The 21,600-nt window shown below is 57.8% G+C and overlaps 1 protein-coding gene across 1 annotated transcript in view; it reads left to right on the top strand.

Annotated features, from left to right (window-relative positions):
- TAF4 (TATA-box binding protein associated factor 4) overlaps positions 1–21,600 on the top strand; it is an 83,451-nt gene that overhangs the window by 47,415 nt on the left and 14,436 nt on the right. Inside the window, exons 2-14 of the mRNA XM_020281829.2 lie at positions 3,219–3,385; positions 5,013–5,132; positions 7,854–7,973; positions 8,690–8,812; positions 10,884–10,973; positions 11,445–11,690; positions 14,018–14,165; positions 14,531–14,645; positions 16,676–16,845; positions 17,210–17,340; positions 18,209–18,334; positions 19,745–19,801; positions 20,262–20,381. Coding sequence (XP_020137418.2) covers positions 3,219–3,385; positions 5,013–5,132; positions 7,854–7,973; positions 8,690–8,812; positions 10,884–10,973; positions 11,445–11,690; positions 14,018–14,165; positions 14,531–14,645; positions 16,676–16,845; positions 17,210–17,340; positions 18,209–18,334; positions 19,745–19,801; positions 20,262–20,381 — 1,733 coding nt within the window. The remainder of the gene's footprint in view (positions 1–3,218; positions 3,386–5,012; positions 5,133–7,853; positions 7,974–8,689; positions 8,813–10,883; positions 10,974–11,444; positions 11,691–14,017; positions 14,166–14,530; positions 14,646–16,675; positions 16,846–17,209; positions 17,341–18,208; positions 18,335–19,744; positions 19,802–20,261; positions 20,382–21,600) is intronic.

The following is a 21,600-nucleotide window of genomic DNA, read 5'->3' on the forward strand; positions in this document are numbered from 1 at the left end:
CACTTTTCTAGGTCATGCCTGCCTTTAAACAAGGTAGATTACCTTTTCATGACCTTTTATCTTAAGTTAGTTTAAGTTACACTTTGAAACAGGTTGTGGTTTTTTTTGTCTTTGCATGGATAGATCCAGCACAGTTTTTTATCTGCCGAAAGGAGTGATGATGACCAGTTAGTTCACGAGATCCGATGTGGTGATGATGTTACTGGGGCAGGGCGTCGATGCAGCTGGTGGTGTCCTCAGGTGATCACATGGGCGCCTTCTTTTTGTCAGAATCGGTGACCGCAATACCTTGCAAACAGGGAGACGACAGGAAAGAGACCTCAGGCAACCTGCTGTGTGCCATTGGTTTGCAGCTCACCTCAGTGCTGCTCGGGGAGTGATGGGCCGTTCGCATTGGTTTGGAACATTGGGGCGGCTGTCCAGTGGCGCCTGCAGCCTTTGTTTCCAGCCTTCTGCCGTTTTCCTCGCTTACCCATTTATACACCAAGTCGGAGATGGTTTTAGTGCCTAAGAGTGGTTAAGTTACCAGCTTAAAGTCACACGGTCACTTCCTGGCAGGGCTTTGGTTACCTACCCAGCTTTTGGCCCTTCATGGGTGTGCTGACCCCTGACCCCAGGTGCACGGACCCTGAGCATCCTGTGCTGACCCTCGGCATGGGGGCGCAGGCCCTGACTGTGGGCACATTTCACAGTGAACGGTGTCTGTTTCCTCACACTCTTGATGTCTGAAATACCGTCTTTACTTTGTTAGGATTTGAATCACATTGCTGTTTCATTGATGCTTATTTTTTTTTTTTTGAGACAGAGTCTCGCTTTGTTGCCCAGGCCAGAGTGAGTGCCGTGGCGTCAGCCTAGCTCACAGCAACCTCAAACTCCTGGGCTCAAGCAATCCTCCTGCCTCAGCCTCCCAAGTAGCTGGGACTACAGGCATGCGCCACCATGCCCGGTTAATTTTTTCTATATATATTAGTTGGCCAATTAATTTCTTTCTATTTATAGTAGAGACGGGGTCTCGCTCTTGCTCAGGTTGGTTTCAAACTCCTGAGCTCAAATGATCCACCCACCTCGGCCTCCCAGAGAGCTAGGATTACAGGCGTGAGCCACCGCGCCCGGCCATTGATGCTTATTTTTTACGTACTCCTTTACATTTTTATGGATGTAATTTTTTAAGCAAAAAAGCTTTCGATAATTAAAATAGATGTACTAGATTAAGGAGTTTCGAGGTGCCAGTGGTGCCTTATTTGTGTTGCCACCTTGCTGTTCGCCTGCTGTGTGCTCCCAAGCTCACTTCAACTCTTAGGAGGGAGGAGGGCTGGTCTATGAGCAGACGCGGGAAGGCAGCGCACGAATCAGCAGTGGGGTTTGAGAAGCTGGTGTCAAGAGGTGTCGATCCTCTGTTGGGGTCCCTGGCCCCCGTGGGTTCTTGGTGGACAGTCTCACTCTCTTGATGGCTCACACCCAGCTCTGGTGCCACGTGGCCGATCCCAGCACCTGCCTCCCCCGAAATGCCTTTTCTGAGCATCCTGCACATGCAGACGTGGCGTTTAACAGAGACTTGATTTCAGCGACTGAGCCTGGGAGGCCCTTCTCTCGTCAGCTCCTTCCCAAGCTCCCGGGGTTTGGGACATTTCGGCAGAGTGTTTGAAGCAGCTGGGCTTTTGGTTTTGTTTGTTTGTCTTCTGCATGGTTTAGCTTGAAAGGGATGTTTTGGAGAGAAGTTTTCTTAACATAAATGTGGCTTATTGGGACCAAGAATTTTAGACGCGAGCCCAGGGAGAGGCTTCCCTGTTATTTTTTGGTATCATGATGGATTTTTTTTTTTTTATTTATTTTTTTTTTTTTGAGACAGAGTCTCGCTTTGTTGCCCAGGCTAGAGTGAGTGCCGTGGCATCAGCCTAGCTCACAGCAACCTCAAACTCCTGGGCTCGAGCGATCCTTCTGCCTCAGCCTCCCGAGTAGCTGGGACTACAGGCATGCGCCACCATGCCCGGCTAATTTTATATATATATATATCAGTTGGCCAATTAATTTCTTTCTATTTATAGTAGAGACGGGGTCTCGCTCTTGCTCAGGCTGGTTTTGAACTCCTGACCTTGAGCAATCCGCCCGCCTCGGCCTCCCAAGAGCTAGGATTACAGGCGTGAGCCACAGCGCCCGGCCTCATGATGGATTTTGAAAGAGGCGGGAGCCCGACAGTTCCGAAGATCCTCCTAGAAGCTCTGAGGCTGGTCCGACTGCGTCGCAGGTCCAGAAGGAAGAGCCGGTGTTTGCCCGTCGGGACGGTCGCGGGAGTTCTCAGGCCTTTCCTCTTCCGAGAGTGGTGTTTCTCATCACCCTGCAGGGGAGGAAGGAGCGGCTGCAGAATGTGGGGCTCCTCTGTGGGCATCTCCACGGCGCGGCCCGCTGTGACGGGGGATCGGGCGGCTGGCGGCGCTGCGTTGCGTGTCTGTGTCGTCTTCTGGCTGGGTGGCGTCGTGCGGGCACCTGCTGGGGTTCAGCTGAGAGAGGCCGCGGTGTTCGCCGTCCACCTCCACCACCTCTGTCACGGGAAAGTGCACTTGAAAGTCGGGCGGTTGCGTTTCTGTTTCTTGTGAGGTTTATGATACAACTGGTTGCTGTTTTTCGAAGCCAGACTTAATGCCAAACCTGAGCAGCAGGATTTGCTTTCCCGGGATTGAGCTGCAGAACCACGGCGGGCGAGTCTGCGTGTGCGCGGACGCCCCAGGGCGACGTGGGGCCGCACTGGCCACCGCACAGAGCAGTGCCTGCCACGCCGGCTGCTGTTGGCTTTGGACGTGGCAGGACGAAGGGGCGGGAGACTGTTAGTGTGGGCCGCAGAGAGGGTTGTGCCCTCGGGCCCCAGCCCGGCCGGGGCGGCCCGGTGGGCAGTGGGCAGAGAGGCCTCCACATCTGTGCGGTGGGGTGCGCCGGCCAGCGTGGGGCGTGGGGCGTGGCGGTGGCGGTGGCGGCAGCTGTCACGCTGCCCTGCTGCTGGGCTTGTTTATATGAGGAAGGCTCCCTGCTGCTCGAATCCAGGGTCTTCTGACAACTGTTTACAGTTTTTCGTCCTGTCCACCACCTTTGTGGGCAAGCGTGCTTCGAGCTGGGTGAGTTTGTGTGTTTTACGACTTCTGTGTTTCCTTCTCACAGCCGGGTAGGGCCTTCGCCAGCACTCTGGGTGCGGTGTGTTTCCTCACCCCGGTGCCCTCTGTCCCCAGGAATGGTCCTCGTGCGGAGTGAGAATGGGCAGTTGCTGATGATCCCCCAGCAAGCCCTGGCCCAGATGCAAGCTCAGGCCCACGCCCAGGCCCAGCCTCAGACCACCATGGCGCCCCGCCCCGCCACCCCCACAAGTGCCCCCCCTGTCCAGATCTCCACCGTGCAGGTGAGTGGCCGCCCACGTCCCCCTCCACCTCTCGGGCTGGGGAGGTCTGCAAGGGCCAGCGCGTCCATGTGAGTGAGGACCTGGGGTGTGGGCAGCATCCGATCCAGGGATGGGCCTGGGGGTGGCCCTGGTCACCTGGCCTCCTCTTGGTGGCAGGGTGCTTGGAGGGGCCAGCGCCCATGGCTGTGCACAGCCAGGTGGCCGCGTGGGGTTAGAGTGAATGCCCTAGGGTTTGCTGCCCCAGCTGGAGCCTGGCCCCTTCCCTTCTTTTCCTGTGGCCATATCTTGCTGTGCCTCAGTTTCTTCATTTGCAAAATGGAGATCGTGCTGGTGCTCAGCTCCCAGGACTGTCCCAAAGACTGTCAAGACCTAGAAAGTGCTGAGAGGAGTGGCACAGAGTGACCCTGAGCAGGTGCCAGCTGCTGCCGTCAGGGAGGCCTGAGAACGTCCCAAATTAAATAGGGCCACCCCTCCCCCAGAGTTCAGGCTTGGGGGGTCACCAGTCCTGACTCCGAGCTCTGGCAGGGAGGGTGACTCTGGTGCTTAAAGCAGAGTGCCAGGGCCCCTCCCCAGCATGGGGTGTCCCCACGCAGTGCCCTGCTGGGCTTGTCTGTGCTGTGGTCCCGCTGTAGTGAGCTGGGTGGCAGGTTAGTGACCACAGTGGAGACAAGAGTGATCTGGACAGCTTTTTCCTCCTGGGACCTCCTGGGACTTGAGCTGGCTCCCTCTGGAGCTCATGCCTCTGTCCCAGGACTGGCTGGGACAAGCTGGCGGCAGAGCCCCTCCCCTCCGGAGAAGCACGGAGCAGTGTCCTCAAGGCCTGCGGCGTCTGTGTGCTGGCCCATCCAGCAGGAGGCCCGGGGCTTCAGCTCCTGCCGCCCTCGCCGCCAGCCTCCCCTCAGACCAGCTTCCTGCCAGCGGGTCGGGCGTCTCTCTGTCCGCCTGGCCGCCTTGCTTCCTTGCCGGGCACCGTGGCGCTGTGTGTGGGCAGCCCTCCGCCCGGCAGGCTGTCCGTGCTCGTTCCCACTTTTCAGTGCTTGTTAACAGGCAGTGCAAGGACCTATTTGCAGACACCTGTGTTCTTTCAAGGTCATCATTTGTAGACTTTGTTTTTTGTTTTTTTGGGACAGAGTCTTGCTCCTTGCCCCGGCTGGAGTTGTGGCATCATCACAGCTCACTGCAGCCTCAAACTCCCGGGCTCAAGTTATCCTCCTGCCTCAGCCTCCTGAGTAGTGGGACTATAGGCATGCACCACCACACCTGGCTAATTTTTCAATTTTTAATAGAGACAGGATCTCGCTCTTGCTCAGGCTGGTCTGGAACTCCTGAGCTCCAGAGATCTTCCTGTCTCAGCCTCCCAGAATGCTGGGATTACAGGTGTGAGCCACTGTGCTCAGCATTTTGTGGACTTTGTTAAAGAAGTCTAATATTATAGCATATGAAGAGATTTCATGTACTTAAGAAAACTTCAGCATTAGGGTGACTTCATGGAAAACTCTGAATACACGTGTGGACCTACTTGAGTACACTAGTTAGTCACATGTTTAAGGTTTGATTTTTGTGTACGGTGGGTGGGGACTTCCTTTTACAGGTAGCCTGTTCCTGATGACTGTTACTTGTCTTTCAGGCACCTGGGACACCCATCATTGCACGGCAGGTGACCCCAACTACCATAATCAAGCAAGTGTCTCAGGCTCAGACGACGGTGCCCCCCCCAACCACACTGCAACGCTCACCCGGGGTCCAGGTGAGACTCGCGGCAGCTCTGCGGATCCACTGGGGCTGCACAGCACGTTTTCTTTAATGGAAAGAGCTGGCCTTGTGAGCTTCTGTGCTGGATACTAAGTTGAGTTTTGGGAGGAATTTTCTCCATGGCAAAGATGCTTTCTGTCTCACGACCAATGCAGGATAGATCAAGGTTTCTTTTTCTTTAAAGCCACACAGAATTTAATATCAGCAGCACTTTTTTAAAACTTCCCACGGTGCCAGAGTATAATTTTTGAAATAAAAATAAAAATACCACCGTATTAATGTGAAGGTGTCTCTGAAACAGAGGATGGCTGCAGTGAGGGTAGTTTATGTCTGTGCATGTGTGGCCTTTCAGGTAACTGACGACAGCAGCTGCCATTTGAGCAGGGCCTGTCCCAGGCGTCGTCCTCCCTGCTCTGTGTGCCTTCGCTTGCTTACTGCTCGCACGGCCGCGTGGAGGAGATGCCGTTCGTCTCCTCTCACTGACGCGTTTGCACATGAGCTGAGGGCGGTTCTGGAACTTGCTCCCAGTCTGGCAGCCTGCACGCTGGCCGCCTCCCTGCACCACCTGCCTGCGGCCTGTGCCCTTTTCCTGTAATAAAAACATAGTTCTAGAAATGTTCCGTGTCAACCCAGGGGGTGGGTTTTCAAATAGTGTTTTAAGCTGCGAAGGGGAGAGTGTTGGGCAGCAGGCACTGGCCTCTCCAGTGAGTACCCTTGCTCCTGACGGCTCAGCCCCGGGCCTGCAGAGCCACGGAGGAGGGTTCGTGCACCTGCCAGACCGGCCCTCTGTGTCAGAGAGGCGCCGAGGTCCATGGAGGGGAAGGGGCCAGCCAGGGAGGACACACACCTGGTCAAGGAGTCGGCACACCTGGCAAGGGGAGATGGACCTGGGTAGAGCAAACACACCTGGGCAGGGAGGACACACCTGACCAGTGAGATACACCTGGCCAAGGAGGGCACACCTGGTTAGGGAAGCAGCCTTCTCTGGGAGGTCAGGTGGAAGGTGGAAGCAGCCATTAGGATGTGGGGCTGCAGCACTGGTCGTGAAACACCTGCCGTGTGCTGGGCACTGTGCCCAGACGTGCTGCTGATTGGTCCAGAATCCTCACGGAGTCCCATGGGAAACTGAGGCTGAGTCGGGGGTAGAAGACTCTAGGGGAAGCCCTAGCTCTGGCCTTTCCACTCCACGGGGTCACGTCTTGATTGGCCTTTGGTGGCTGTGGCGACTAGACACAGTAGGAGGGCGGTTCGGTCCAAGTGCTGGCGCGAAGGCCCTGCGCACGCCCGGAAGGAGCCTGCGGCTGGGCCTCCGTCTGGTGGGTGCGTCTGGGTTTTCAGTTTACGGTGCTTTTTCTGAGAAGGAAGTGAAGCTCGTAGTCAAGTTTTTGCATCAAACTTAGTGGGAGATACATTTATCAGAATAAGCAGACGCAGTCTTGACGTTACCGAGGTGAAGTACATATCCCTAGGGTCCGTAAACGTGAGGAATAGATTTGATGAGAGGGAAAAGTCCCCTCGGATGGAAGTGTCCAGATGCTTCTGCGCCCCCGACTGCCCAGAGACAGCTGCTGGGTTGGTCGTTTTACGTTCTCTTCATCTGAAGCGTTTTATTAGATGAGTTTCAGTTTCAGGAGTGATACAGACTCACTGCTACAAGTAAAAGAACCAGAGTCATGCAGCAGCACCATCTCCATCTCGCAGCTCCTCCCCACCCTGGCTGGCGCCCGCAGCCTGGGGTGTAACGGTGGGGACCCTGCAGACCTCTGCACTGCCCGCGCCCCGCGGCAGGTCTGCAGGACGAGGGCCGAGGAGCAGCCGCTGCCTGGGAGTCACGCTCGGGGCTTGCACTGCTCCCGGCTCTCTGATGACCCAAAAAAGGATTGTTTAAAAAAGTGGAGAGAGAAATGTTGATGGCTGGACTTATAAATTGGAAAAGTACTAATTCAAAAAAAATCAGTAAATATTTGCATTTTGATCATTCATGTAAAGTAGAAATGTTAGGAATTTGACTGGGGGCCAGTAGTTTGAATTGCCTGAGTCCATGTCTGGCCGTTGATTTGCTTGGCAAAGTGGCACCTCCCTGCCCACAGGGTGACTGACACCCGGCCTCGCTTGCTCAGAGGAGGCTGCTTGTCGAGACTCACTTTGAGAGAGCGAAGCGGGGGAGCCTGGTCCTGCCCTCCACGTCAGTCCTGGCGTGGTCCCTGCGGAGGGACGCCCTGGGAGCCCACCACGGGCCGAGAGGCGGGCGTTTGCAGGATTAGTTCTTCTGTCTTATTTTTTTTAACTTCTGAGAGATGGGATCCGGTCTGGCTAGGATGATTCACACTGGTCACTTTTCACCGTGACTGTTATCATCCTACTGACTTCTGAAAACCAGGATCTTGCCGGCGATTGGCTTTATTTCTGTCAGTTGTTAACGCAGGTGCAAAATACGGCTTCCCCAGGTGCCCAGTCCTACGGCCCTCGTGTGAGGTCGGTCTGGGGTGCGGTCAGTCCGGGGTGCGGTCAGCTGCCTCGCATGGCTCCAGGAGGGGCGTCCCACCAGCACTTACTGGTCCCCCTGGTGGGGGGGCCCCGACGCTGGGCCGGCAGGTGGCGGGGCTTTCCCTGCCTCTCTGGGAAGCCTTGTTTTCCCTTGCCGGACGTAAGGCCAGTGTCCACTTAGCCTGCCCGTGGCAGGAGATGCACTGACCTCATGTTTTGGATTTTGTAGCCCCAGCTTGTTCTCGGTGGTGCTGCCCAGACGGCTTCACTCGGGACGGCGACGGCTGTTCAGACGGGGACACCTCAGCGGACGGTCCCAGGGGCGACCACCACCTCCACAGCTGCCACGGTAAGAGCCGCCTCTCCACCGGGCACCTTCAGGGGAGGCCAGGCCCTGGGGCTCGGTGGCCGGAAGGTGTAGCCCAAGCCCACCCTGGGTCGACTTCTTTCCTAGACCACTGTCTGGTTCTTGGAGGACTCTGTGGACAGGGTGGGCCCGTGCAGATGCGGGGAGGTCTGCGCTTCCCCGTGTAGGGGTCCCGAGGGCAGTGGCCTCGGAGGGCGCAGGACGGGGCCCCACTTCTTGCTTAAGGACGTCAGACTGTGCAGAAGCCACGTGGACTGCACGGCATTTGCAGTCTATGTGTGAATGACAATCTTTACACAAAATGGGATATCATGCTTTATTTATAACTTTTTTCATGTTTCTTAAGTATTTTCTGTGACTTTTAATGGCTGCGTATAATTTGATTCTTTTTTTTTATGTACTTTTAGATAGGTGTCAGTTTGTCTTTGTAAGTATAATTATGATGAACGTCTTCATAGGTTCATCTTTCTCAGGGTTTTGGCTGTTTACGTGGTTGCCGGGCTCTGTGGCCCAGCGGCCAGGCCGATCCTCGGAGCTCAGCCCCGTCTGCATGGGCCATGCGAGCTCGTGTGTTTTCTTGAAGTTTAGAGAAGACACGCGTGTCTTTTATGCGTATATGTATTTTGGTTAAACCAAAGGCTGTGATGAAAATCTGCTTTTTAAGTCTTTATTACTTACATCTTTTTACTTTAATTTAGGAAACTATGGAAAATGTGAAGAAATGTAAAAACTTTCTATCTACGTTGATAAAACTGGCTTCGTCTGGGAAACAGTCCACGGAGACGGCAGCGAATGTGAAAGAGCTCGTGCAGAACTTACTGGTAAGAGCTGTCCCACGCGGTGCCCTGCTCCCCGGCAGCCTGGCCGCCGTGCCCGCGTCAGCAGCCCAACTCTGGGAGGCGCGGGTCGGGGGAGGGCCGCGTGGCTGGGGGACCCCCTCCCTGGGTCCGGGTGCTCTGGGACTTGGCCGGTGGCTGTGCCGCGCCCCACCCTAGCCCTGCTGCGAGGGGCCGGCGGCCGCGCAGCTCCTGAGCTTCGCCGCTTTCTGACGCGTCTGTGCCCCTCAGAGCGTTGGCGAGGAGGCGCGCCGTTGTCTGGAGGGCTGTGGGAGGCGCGTGTAGGTAGCGGTAGGTCGTTGCACGGAGGTGTCGTGTCGGGCATCACGGGAGCACGTTTAAATCCGTCTGATAGGTGGCGTGGCTAAGGCGTTGCGTTCTCTCCCTCCCCGCCCCTGGTGGTTTCACTTGTGTTTAAGTGGAGAGCTCTAAACGCACAGAAGTGGGGAGAATGGCGTGAGGAACCCCGACGCCCCGTCTCTGGTTGTCGGTTTTGACCGAGAAGTGGTTTCTGCCTGTGACGAATGACCCGTTGCCACACGCCCCGCCCCCACCCCACGCGTGCCAGTGGAGCTCTGGAAATCGAGGCACTTCTTACAGACATGGCTGCGACACCCCATCACACCTGACACCCCCAGTCCCTTCGTAGCCAGGGACAGCCCTGCCACTGTTCACGTCTCCCCAGCGTCCTCGCGGCGTTGTATTCTGGCCGCTTGCTCAGATCGGGACCTACACATCGCAGTTGACTTGCGCACCTCTTTAAGGACTCCCAGCCTGCTCTGGCTCTTTCTTCTTCCCTTCCGGCTTCTCTGTGGAGGAAACGTGGGTGTAGAAGGCCCCTGACCTCCCGCGGTCTGTGTGTTCTGTCTACTGCTGCTGGAGTGCGTCGGGCCCGCCAGGAGCCCGCGTTGGGCTCGCTCGAGCGCTGCGGCCAGGGTCGAAGTGGGTGTGCAGAGGGGCTTGGTGGCACGGGGGAGCCAGGGCAGGGGCGGGGCAGGGCGGAGGGCCCGGCTGCCTGGCACTGCCGTGGTCCTGTGTCCTGCCACTGAGGGACGTCACGGTGCCTTGCCTGTGGCTCTCTCCTCCGCTTGCTGTGCTCTTGTCAGGGTCCCCTGCAGCCGTCTTCCGGCCCTTTCCTGCGTGACCTCTTTGCGTCCCTAAGTGCTGCTGTGCACGCCTGCCAGCCTCGGCGTCACTGAGGTGGGCTTGGCTGCTGGCAGCGCGAGTGGCTCTGCCTCTCGTAAAGTCCCCACGTGTCCCAGCCCCCAGAGCCCGGCTCTGTCCCCTCCCCACGGTGTAGGCCACCGCAGCAGATCCGTGCTCCAGCGGCAGGGCTGGCCCCTCCCCACCTCTGTCTCTGTGAATGCGGAGTCCTCCTGTCCTTGACCAGCACGCCCCAGGCCCCGTGTCTGCCTCGTGCGGGGGCCGGCCGTCTGCTGTGGGAACCTGGGCTGCTGGCCCTCGGCCAGATGCCCGGCTGTCTGAGCAGCCAGTTTTCCGTGCCCGTCCCTTGCCCGGGCAGCCGCATGCCCCTCTCTCAGGGTCCACCACGAACCTTCCGTAGCAAAAGGCTGTGAGGACCTAGTTCTTGCCTGCGGCACGTGGCTCCCCTCCTGACGCCTGTTGTGCCCCCGCTCTGCTCGTGTCCCTCTGCGTGGCTCCCAGCCCCTCTGGTGCCTGCAGGGTGGTGGCCATGCCGGGGCTCCCTGGCTAGGCCAGGCGTCCTCCGTGTGGGTCCCAGGTGCCCTGGGACACCGAGTGGGTGCGTGGTGTCACTGTGTGAGGACGGGCATGGGGTAGGGGCTTAGGAGGGGACGGAAGTAGGGTGACCCACCTGCAGGGAGACACCGTCAGCAGCTTGCTTGGCGGCGTCCAGGTGAGCCTCTGCAGTGCGTGTCCCCGGAACCACCTGTCACTGCGTGCGGCCGGCCGGCGTCTCCTCTGTCTGCGGAGACGCCGGGCGGGAGCGGCCATGGGAGAAGAGGCGGTGGCGCCGAACCAGGAGGCGTGTGCGGGACGCCACTCACTGCGGCCTCAGCGTGGTCTTATTTTTAAGGACGGGAAAATGGAAGCGGAGGACTTCACCAGCAGGTTATACCGGGAACTCAATTCTTCGCCTCAGCCTTACCTCGTGCCTTTCCTGAAGGTGAGTGGAAGGTTCCGGCGCCTGCAGCGGAAGCCAGGCCCACCGTGAGGTGGGGGTGGGCCTTGTGGGTGCTCCAGGTGTGTGCCCACCTCCGGGGACAGGTGCGAGGCCGTCCCCGAAGCCGTGGTTCTGCTGTGCTCCCTGGAAGGGGGGGTGGGCGGTGCTCGCAGAGCCGGCTGGGACCGAGGGTTCCAGCAGCCTCGGGTTGTCTCTCTCATGAGGTCGTTGGTGTCGGCACATTTTTAAGAGTATTTTAAAGATTTGCCACCTTTTGTTTTTAAGCAAATTCTGGACAGCTCTTACTGAGAATAATCCCACCTGGTGGGAGGGAATCTCGGGGGGGGTGTTGGCGCCTGGCGTCAGAAGGGCGTCCTCGAGGGTCTGGAATCTGCTGTTAGCTGCAGAACTTCCTGGGGCTTTGAGAAGGGAAGCCAGCGCGCCTGTCCTGACCCTGTGTTGTCTCCCGCCCAGAGGAGCTTACCCGCCTTGAGACAGCTGACGCCCGACTCAGCGGCCTTCATCCAGCAGAGCCAGCAGCAGCCGCCACCCACCTCGCAGGCCACCACCGCGCTCACGGCCGTGGTGCTGAGTGGCTCGGTCCAGCGCACGGCCGGCAAGACGGCGGCCACCGTGACCAGCGCCCTCCAGCCTCCCGTGCTCAGCCTCGCCCAGCCCACGCAGGTGGGCGTCGGCAAGCAGGGGCAGCCCACACCGCTGGTACGGAAGGCGCGAGCCTCGCCCGTCCCTCCGCAGCCCGCCCGCCTCTTAGATAGAGCGGCCACGGCTCAGAGAAGCCTTTTCGCGAGCGTGCGGGAAAGCCGCTAGGAAGAAGTATGGGTGTTACCTCAAACAGTTGAGACTCAGTCTGGAGCCCGAGGCCCTGCGGCTTCGCATTTTATTTCTCAGTGAAGTGAAACGCGCACCCCCTGCGCGTCCCTCGCCGGTCCTGTTGGGGGTCTTGCTGGCTCGAGGAGCCCAGTGTGTTTGCAGACAGACGTTCCCCAGGTTGGGAGCCTCGGCCCAGGGGTGAGACGCAGGCGCCTGGCTCGGCATCAGGCCGCAGCTGGGGCTGGGGGACTGGTTTCTCGGGACGGAGCAGCTCTTGGCACGTGTGGGGGTATGTGGGACCGAGAGGCAGAGCCACTGGTTGCTCCTAAGTGGTTTGCTTCCTTACGGGCTGGATCCGGCCTTCCCGGTGCTAGCCGTGGTGCTGCTGTCCGCAGCCCGGGGACGTCCCTGCCGAGAAGAGTTGAGTTTTTTTTGTTTGTTTGTTTGTTTTTTTAGCTTATTAGCAAATCTTTAATGGTCAATCCTGACTTTTTTTTTTTATTTCAGCGTATTATGGGGGTACAGATTTTAAGGTTTCAGTAAATGCCCATTCCCCCCTCCCCCTACAAGTCTGAGTCTCCAGCATGACCATCCCCCAGATGGTGTACATCTCACTCATTATATATGTACATACCCTCCCCCCTCCCACCTGCCCAATACCCTATTACTGTAGTACCTATGTGACCACTTAGGTGCAAGAGTTGCGTTTTGAACGTGCTCTTGCCCATGGGCGTTGTGGGCTCACCAAATGTGGAGAGGAATTTTTTTCAGTGTCAAGGGGGTTTTGTTTCTCTAAAGACAGCTTAAAACAAAAATAAAACAACACAGGCTCCCCGTCAGTAGGAGACTGTACGGTGTATCTTACGTTGGAGCACAGACGATAGCCAAGTGGGGCGTTTGTGCGTGTGCTCAGCTGAAATCTGCACTTGATTTCGCTTTGGTGGGTGGCGAGGAGAGCAGGGTAGCACAGTCGTGGGGAGGCTTCGCTGGGGAGGTGTGGGCAGCAGGAGGGTGGAGGTCCATGCGCGGAGACGGGCACGCTCGCGCTCCTCTTGGCTCTGCATGGGGAGAGGTGGCCGGCCCTTCGCCACACTGCAGGGTGAGGGCGGTCGGGGGCTGATCACCCCCAGGCGAGTTCCGTTGAGGCAGAACTCAGTGGGCAGTCGTTTTCCTTGCAAGGTCCTGACCTCTGGTGCCTGGTTGTGGCAGTGGCGCCGGGGTGGTGTCTCGGGAGCAGGCGCTGTGTTGAGCGGGAGACGGCTTCTGCGTTCTGCTCCCTGCCGCGGAGTGTGCGGTCAGGCCAGCGGGTTATCCGTCCCCTGTGCTCTGAAGCCTGCAGAGGTCTGGGAACCAGAGGCTTTTCCCTGGGCCTGTGGCAGTCTCCTTAGGTGGCGACACTGGCTTGAGCTGCCTGAGGCTGGCCCTGCTGAGCGGGAATGTTCAGGTTTTGTTGCAGAAAAGGTTCCGTCTCGGGGCACTGCCCCAGCCCCTCGCAATTGTCCCATGGCTTAGGTGTACCCTCGAGGATACCTTTGTAAAAGGCAGAAACTGAGTTCAGAGGCTGGGTGGACTCGAGCTGTGTGGCTTCCACAGGGATCCAGTGTCTCTGAGCAAGGTCACATTCAGTACTGCGGGCTCTGGCGGCCCTGCTGTGCACCAGGGCTGTGTAGCAGGAAAGGCGGGACAGCAACAGCTGGGCAGGCCCCAGCGTTGGGGCCAGTGCCAGGGGCGTGGGGCGAGCAGGCTGCCTTTGGGGCAGTGGTGGAGGCCCTGGAGTGGCCAAGTCCGGGCAGGGGAGGACATGGGGCCCCCAAGCCCACTGTGGTCTCAATCGTCCAGCCCGAGGGAAACCACAGAAGAGCAGAGTCCCTTGACCTACACCCACCAGGTGGCAGTTTCACCTCTGCTGACTTCTGGGGCAGTTGTCTGTGCCTCACAGGGCTGCCCAGCTCAGCAGACTTGGCTTGTTCTCCAGGCCTTCTGGGCACTGACCAGGGGCCCCTTCTAGGTAGCATATCTGCCCAACCTGCTGGCTCACGTGTGGCCCCTACACGGGTGTTGCCCACTTGACCTGTCCCGGTCCTGGGGCTCGCTGGGGCCAAGGCGCATGTGGGGGACGGGGATATGAAAATGAAGGGAAGAGCCTCCCCTTGGGGAGCGGCCGCTCTGCGCTGGGAGACCGAGCTCACCTGTCCTCTCTGCCGGCTCTGCCCCAGGTGATCCAGCAGCCTCCGAAGCCAGGAGCCCTGATCCGGCCCCCGCAGGTGACGTTGACGCAGACGCCGATGGTCGCCCTGCGGCAGCCTCACAGCCGGATCATGCTCACCACGCCCCCACAGATCCAGCTGAACCCACTGCAGCCAGGTGCGCCAGGCGGGCACTGAGAGGGTCTCGTTTATTTTAATTGTGGCAAAACACACACAGCGTGAAATGGACCGTCTTGAGGACCGGACCCAGTGGCACTGATCACGTGTACAGTGCTTCGTGACCAGCACCACGGGTGCTGGGGTTTCTAGAATTAAACGGGTAGTTGCCACTGTTAGTTTCCTTACCCGTAGTCATTCATGCACCTAAAACAGTTTGATGAAACACAGTAAAACGAGTGCTGGAGAGATGCAGCTAAAGCTTTTGACTGTGGCTTAGAGTTAGACTCGGAGTGTTGAAACCTTCCTGTTTCAACGGGGAGAACGGGCAGGCCTCACGTGCTCCCTGTGCCTTTTGCTCCCCAGTCCCCGTGGTGAAACCTGCCGTGCTGCCCGGAACCAAAGCCCTCTCTGCCGTCTCGGCGCAAGCAGCTGCTGCTCAGAAAAGCAAACTGAAGGAGCCCGGGGGAGGTTCGTTTCGGTAAGGAGTGGGCCTGCGGCCTTGGCCTGGGGTCTTCCCAGCTCTAGGGGCTGTGACCTGTGTCCCGTGGCGCTCGGCGTGGGCTTAGTGCTGCACAGTGCGTGTTTGCCCACAGGGCTGGCTCAGAGAGGTTTGCCTCATACGGGTAGCGGGACAGTGAACTGGCTGGTGTGTTTACGTGACTGATGGAAAGGTCGTCTTTATAACATCACAACATGGCATCTCGACTTCATCACAGTCGGATTAGCACGTGCCACCTGCCATCGGCCCTTCATGCAGCTCAGAGCCGCCAGCAATGCTGCATTTAGCTTCGGGCTCTAGGTCGGCAGCGGGTCTGAGCCCCCGTCGGGGGAGGTGCTGGCGGGGCCTGCGTGCTGGGGAGGCTGTGGGCCCCGCCGTGGGCTGGGGTCGGGCAGTGGGGAGCGTTTCCGTGTCCGCAGGTTTCCTGCGCCTCTTCCCTGTCCCGGGCACTTCATTCCCAGCAGGCAGGGCAGGGCTGGGGACCGACAGTGGCCTGAGCCCGAGCAGGGTGAGGGGCCAGTGTGCCGGGGGCAGCCCAGCAGTGAGGTCACACTGGAGTGGCTGGGGAGGGGACTAGGTCATCTGCACGTGAAAAAGCAAGCCGGTCAAGGCTGCGGGAAGCCCGGGTTTCTGTTGAGGAAGGAACTAGCCGTGCAGTGAAAGGAGTGAACTCGAGCGGGCCCTGTGGCGTTGGACCGAAGGTGGGCGTGGACTGATGCACACTCAGGTCTCCACGCACGCAGCCAGACACAGAAACAGCCACCGATAGCTGTAGATGCCTGGCTGTGTCCCCTGAGAGAGCCAGGGGTCAGCAACACCACAGCAGCGAGCTCTCCTAGACTCAGGCTTTATCTTCTATACATCTTCCACTGACGTGGTGGGCTCCTCCAGGAAAGGCTCAGTCCGGGGCTGGGATGAGCAAAGTGCGGGCGGAGCGGGACCGTCCTGCTGCGCCGCAGAGCAGCCTTCACGGGCAGAGGGCGCGATCTCCGCGACGCCTCCTCCCCGGGCAGGCCCGCGCATCACTGCTCGGCAGGCACTGGCCGAAGCCCGTGGCTGTGTTGGTTACTGGGTGAGCACACGGAGGACTGGGTGTGTGGACCGCTTCACGGTCCCTCCCCGCGAGGCACTGGTGACCACGGGGGTGCCGGGCGGGTCCCGCAGTTGTGCGCTCAGACTGTGCACGCGTGACGGGGCCGCCTGCCGAGGCCGCGAGGCTCGGGCAGGATCCCTGGCAGGCTGTGGGCCTGCGCCCCTCCCGAGAGGACGTTCTGCAGACGGCTGGCCTGTGCCCTTCCCGGCGTCAGGCCACGAGAGTCCAGAGAGGCTGAGGAATGTTCCAGCCTGAAGGAGACCGAGGCGGCGTGACAGCTGAACGCAGCCTGTGACACACACGTGGACCCTCCTGCTGGCAGAGTCACCGTGGGGACAGTTCCCCCAGCCGGGAGGCCTGAGCAGTGGACGGCTGCTGGTGGCCTGGCTTCCGTGGCGCCCCTGGTTCTGCAGGGGACGCCTTGACTGTGGGGCACCCACGGCAGCATCCCGGATGAGGGGTGTCAGGTCGGCGGCTCACTCTCAAATGATTCAGGAAGAAATCCTTTGCATTTTTCTTCCAGCTTTTCTGAGGCTTTGTGGTTGTTTTAGAGGAAATCAGAGCTGTCGGGATGTTTAAGGTGTCAGGTGGGGCGGGTGCTTGGAGCAGCAGGCGGCACTCCTGGTCTGGCCTCCCCTGGACCTGGCACCGCTGCAGCTGCACATCTGTGTGCTTGACCCCGCGCCGTCCTTTGGCAGAGCAGATTAGCTGTCAGAGAAGGTAGTGAGGCACCTCTTTCCGACAGCAGGACACAGCAGGTGCAGGAGCTGGACGATAGCGCCTGGCACGGGCGCTGGCCGTTATTTCTGCACGGGGGTTTCCTGCCCCCGAGTTTGTTGTCCAAGTGAGAAGCACCCCAGCCCTCCTCTTGCCGAATCCCTTGTGCGCTTGGAGTGACCTTTTCTTCTTTCTCAAGGGACGATGATGACATTAATGATGTTGCGTCAATGGCTGGCGTAAACCTCTCAGAAGAAAGTGCAAGAATATTAGCCACAAACTCTGAATTAGTGGGCACGTTAACACGGTCCTGTAAAGACGAAACCTTCCTCCTCCCAGCGCCTTTACAGAGAAGAATATTAGAAATAGGTAAGCTCGCATTTAGGGACTGTCGCAGGGTTCTAGTGTCCACATGAGGAGGGTTTGGTGTGCACCTCGAGTTTCAGGAAGGGTCACTGAACCTCACCCTCTGCTGCCGTCCTGTTGGAGCCTGGGGACGTCACGTAAGCGCAGCGGCACCTTGTCCTGTGTTCTGCCTCAGTTTCCATGTGGCTGCTGGTGGTAGTTCTCAGTGGCTGATGTGTGGGTAGATGCCGTCTCCACCCTGCCTGGGCCGCCGTGCTGCCCCTGAACCGTGCAAAGCCGTGTTGGTGGATGAAAGAAGAAACAGCAGTAAGGAAAGAAAAAGGGTTTACATGATTCTAAAATGCTCTTTTTGTTGCCTAACCTTTAGGTAAAAAACACGGCATAACAGAGTTACACCCAGACGTAGTAAGTTATGTGTCACACGCCACACAACAAAGGCTACAGAACCTTGTAGAGAAGATATCGGAGACAGCTCAGCAAAAGAACTTCTCTTACAAGGTAATGGGGCTGCTTCCTGGGAGACCGTCTTTCTGTTGTTGGTTTCCACGCTGGTCCGTCTGGAAGCCTCGTCCCCACACCTGGACACAGGTGTCCCAAGAGCCTCATGTCCTTTTTGAACTTGTTTTGAATTTTTCACAGGACTAGATTTTGGGAAGATTCATTTCTTTTGCTCATGTGGTTTTCCCGAGTGCTCTGTGGGGAGGCGCTAGCTGAGCTTTCTATGCTGGGGTGGGGTCCCTGCAAGAGGATGCTCCTAAGGGATTTTCTTCCTGGAGGGTGAACCTTTTCAGCTTTGGAAACTATGAAGTTTTCCACTCTTACTCAACCCCAGGGCTCCCAGCACCCTGAGTGCTGCCCTCATCCCCTGGAGCTGAACTCGCAGCCCCCCAGGGTGGCTGCAGCCCCGTCCTCACGAAGCAGGCTTTCGAATGAAGCATGCCTGCCTCGTCCGTCTCACCACGGAGCAGCCAGGAGGGGGCAGACCACGTGCGGCAGGTGCTGCTCTCCTGAACAGGTGTTGGTGCCACCGTTCAACTTAAAGTAGCATTCGAAGTAAACACAGCTAGCCGTGTGCTTCAGAAACGGTCTACGTTGCTACAAAAAATTTTATATATTACTTTTAAAAATCAGACAATATCCAGGTGTATAAAGTGAAACTACCAGGAGCCCCCGAGATCACCAGCCGAGACTCTTCTGTGCATACAGGGACAGACGGCGCTCCGGGCCCAGCGTCCTCTGGGGACGCAGCAAGGCGGGGCTGCTTGCCGGTGTGGGCCTGGCCTGGGGAGGGAGGGGGCCGTGCACAGAAACGCTTGCTCGGTGGGTCCCACGTGGATGACGAATGGTGTTTTCACTTTTCTCGTAGGACGATGACAGATACGAGCAGGCGAGTGATGTCCGGGCCCAGCTCAAATTCTTCGAACAGCTTGATCAAATCGAGAAACAGAGGAAGGATGAGCAGGAACGGGAGATCCTGATGCGGGCGGCCAAGGCGAGTGCTTGTGCTGGCGGCCTGGCACGCTCGGGCGCCCCCTCGTTCCTGTTGCACAGACTCACCAGGGCACTTGCGGTGTGGGGAAGCTAGGCGGGGTGTGGGGAGTCCAGGCAGGGTGTGTGTGGGGGTGCCAGGTGTGGTGTGGCAGGCAGGGTGCGGGGAGGCCAGGCGGGGTGGGTGGGGTGTGGAGGTGCCAGGTGGGGTGTGGGGGGCGGGGCTCGGGGAGGCCAGGTGTGGGGGGCGTGGGGAGTCCAGGCGGGATGTGTGGGGAGGTGGGGGGGGTGCCAGGTGTGGTGGCGGGCAGGGCGAGCAGGGTGTGGGGAGGCCAGGCGGGGTGGGTGGGGTGTGGAGGTGCCAGGTGGGGTGTGGGGGGCGTGGGGAGTCCAGGTGGGGTGTGTGTAGGGGAGCGGGTGGGGCGCGGGGGTGCCAGGCAGGGTGTGGGGGGTGGGGCTCCAGGCTGGCCCGGAGGGAGGGTGGTGCGCGGGGTTACCAGGGGAGCTGCGGAGCAGCCAAGTTCCTTGGTTTCCGCCTGCAGGAGCACAAACCCCAACAGGGGAGCTGCTTAAGATTCCTTGTGCCTTGGTTTGGGCGTGAGGTGCATGTGCAGGGGGCCCTCTGTGAGTCAGCCCATGGCTCTTTATGCTTACTTGCCATGCATTCTCGAACATTCAGAGCCAGGTTATTAAGAGTCAGGCAGGGAACCATAATTCCATGGAGAAGGCTGCTGCAGAGGGGGAGGGGTCACATGTTTGGTGATGGCCAGACGCTAACCCTCCCCTCAGCGTCCCTTCGGCAGGACCTGAGCCTGCAGCCCGGCCAGGCCCCCGGCGTGCTGCCTCCTATGTATCTGGTATCTAGCATCGATTTGCTTAAGAATGATGGCTCTTTTCCATGATGTGCAATCTAAATTTTCATCTTTTGGCTATAAGCGTTTAAGAAGTTTAACATGCATTGTTTTTCTTTTCTTTCTTTTTTTTTTTTTTTGAGACAGAGTCTCATTCTGTTGCCTGGGCTAGAGTGCCATGGCATCAGCCTAGCTCACAGCAACCTCTAACTCCTGGGCTCAAGCAATCCTTCTGCCTCAGCCTCCCGAGTAGCTGGGACTACAGGCACGCGGCACCATGTCTGGCTAATGTTTTCTATATATTTTTAGTTGGCCAATTAATTTGTTTTTATTTTTAGTAGAGATGGGGTCTCACTCTTGCTCAGGCTGGTTTCAAACTCCTGACCTTGAGCGATCCGCCCGCCTTGGCCTCTCAGTGCTAGGATTACAGGCGTGAACCACCACACCTGGCCAACATGCATTCTTTCGCGTGACCCAGATGATAATGTGTAATGAATGCAGTGACGCATGTTAGATGATAGACACTCAGGTCATAACTTCTTTTCTGCCTCTTTCAAAAATAGTCTCGATCCCGACAAGAAGACCCAGAACAGTTACGGTTGAAACAGAAGGCGAAAGAGGTAAAGCTCTTCGAGTCGTGGGTCTCTACTGCACGCCCGCGAATGCTCACAGTCAGCCGGAAAGTCCAGCGAGAGAGAGAGACGTTTGGAAACCGTGATAGCTCCGTACAGGGGCGTTTGCGTAGCTGTTAGTTTGTTTTACATAACATGCTGCGTCAAAGGTGCTCTCCCACTCCCATGCGGTTTGTGCCCTACTTGTAGATTAACGACGACTTCTCTTTGGGTGGTGTTAGTTTCTATACTTGTTCATGTATTTTGAGCGTTTTAAGATGAGCATCTATTGCTTTAGAAAGATCCACATTTTTCTGATTATAGAGTATGTTTACTAGTAACAAAGTCAAGACATTAAAGAAATCATAATTTAGAGAATTTTAGAAAACCCTTTGGTGTCTAGGTATTACTTTAGGGGTAAGCGAAAACCGCGCAGGAAATGATCCCCCTCGTTTCTTTACAAAATAAGATGCAGCAGCAGGAACTGGCGCAGATGAGACAGCGAGACGCCAACCTCACGGCGCTGGCAGCCATCGGGCCCAGGAAAAAGAGGAAAGTGGATGGTCCTGGACCGGGACCGGGCACGGAGGTACAGCAGTGTGGGGGACCGAGGTCTGGGGGGGCCGGGGTCAGACGTGCAGGGGCGTGGCCTCCTGTCACTCACACGTCTTACCTTCCTGGGAACGTTTGTTTCACATCCGATACTTTAAATTCAAATCAACTTATTCGTAGGTATCACACGAGCTAAACGTTCTCCCCGTAAAGGTGCTTGATGAGCTTAGTTCACTGCGGTGGGGTTTAGAGGGACTCTGGGAGGGCGTGGGGGTCGGGCCGTCAGAGGAACGGCTTCCGTGGGGACTGTGCCTGCGGAGCGGCGCGCAACAAGAGCCCCTGCGGGAGAGTGGCCGTGCGCAGAGCGGGGGGAGGGAGTTGCCACCTGCTTCTGCTCACACCATGTCAGTTTCTCGTGTTGCTTGTTGTCACATCTTTTACTCTAATAGACAGAAACCCGACCCGAATGCATTACTGTTTCTGCTTTACGCTTTCAGTTGTTTTTTAGGTAAATTATGGGAAGACAGAAAGAAAGTAGTCTTTTATGTTTATCTACCTGTTTACCATTTCTGGGGGGCTTCATCCCTGCCTGTGGAGCCACGTTCCCACCCGTCACCCTCTGGGTCGAGGGGCGCCTCCACGGTTCTTGCGGGGCAGGTCTGCCGGGCGGGCTCTCTCAGCTCTCGTTCACTTGGAATTGTTCTGTGGCGAGCAGGTCTGTGCAAACCCACCCCCAAAGGCCGAGGCAACTGGGAGGCTGAAGAAAGAGGCTGACAAATCCAGTTTCTCAGACAGAAACGTTGCGTAGGGACTTACGGACAGAAGTGGTGTCTCGGGCGGCTGAGAGACGGTGGATCCCCGCGCCCGCCCTGCAGAAAATATCCTTTCTATAGCGAGCTGCTTTGGCAAACATGTGCAGCTGGTCATGGGTTGGCTTTCTCGTGAAACTCCTGACCCTTGGGGAGGTTAGATGAAGATCTCTGTGAGGGGTTACCTGTGCTGCAGGCCTTGTTTGAGGACCTCGCTGCAGAGCCCCTGGGCATGCAGGAGTCAGACACTGGTCACTGTGGTGGTGTCCCTTCAAGATGGCGTCAGTGTCGCCCGCCACTCTCCCTCCAAGTTGGCCCTTGCGGTCTCTCGCACTCACCTCGTTCCCAGTGTAGTTCCTGGGCCTGGAGGGGGGGTGCTTGGTGTCCTCTAGCTTCAGCACCAGAGCATTGCAGTGGACAACGGGTCAGGCCCAGCCGATTCCAAAT

This window comes from Microcebus murinus, chromosome 16 (assembly GCF_040939455.1).
Source record: "Microcebus murinus isolate Inina chromosome 16, M.murinus_Inina_mat1.0, whole genome shotgun sequence".
NCBI lineage: Eukaryota > Metazoa > Chordata > Mammalia > Primates > Cheirogaleidae > Microcebus > Microcebus murinus.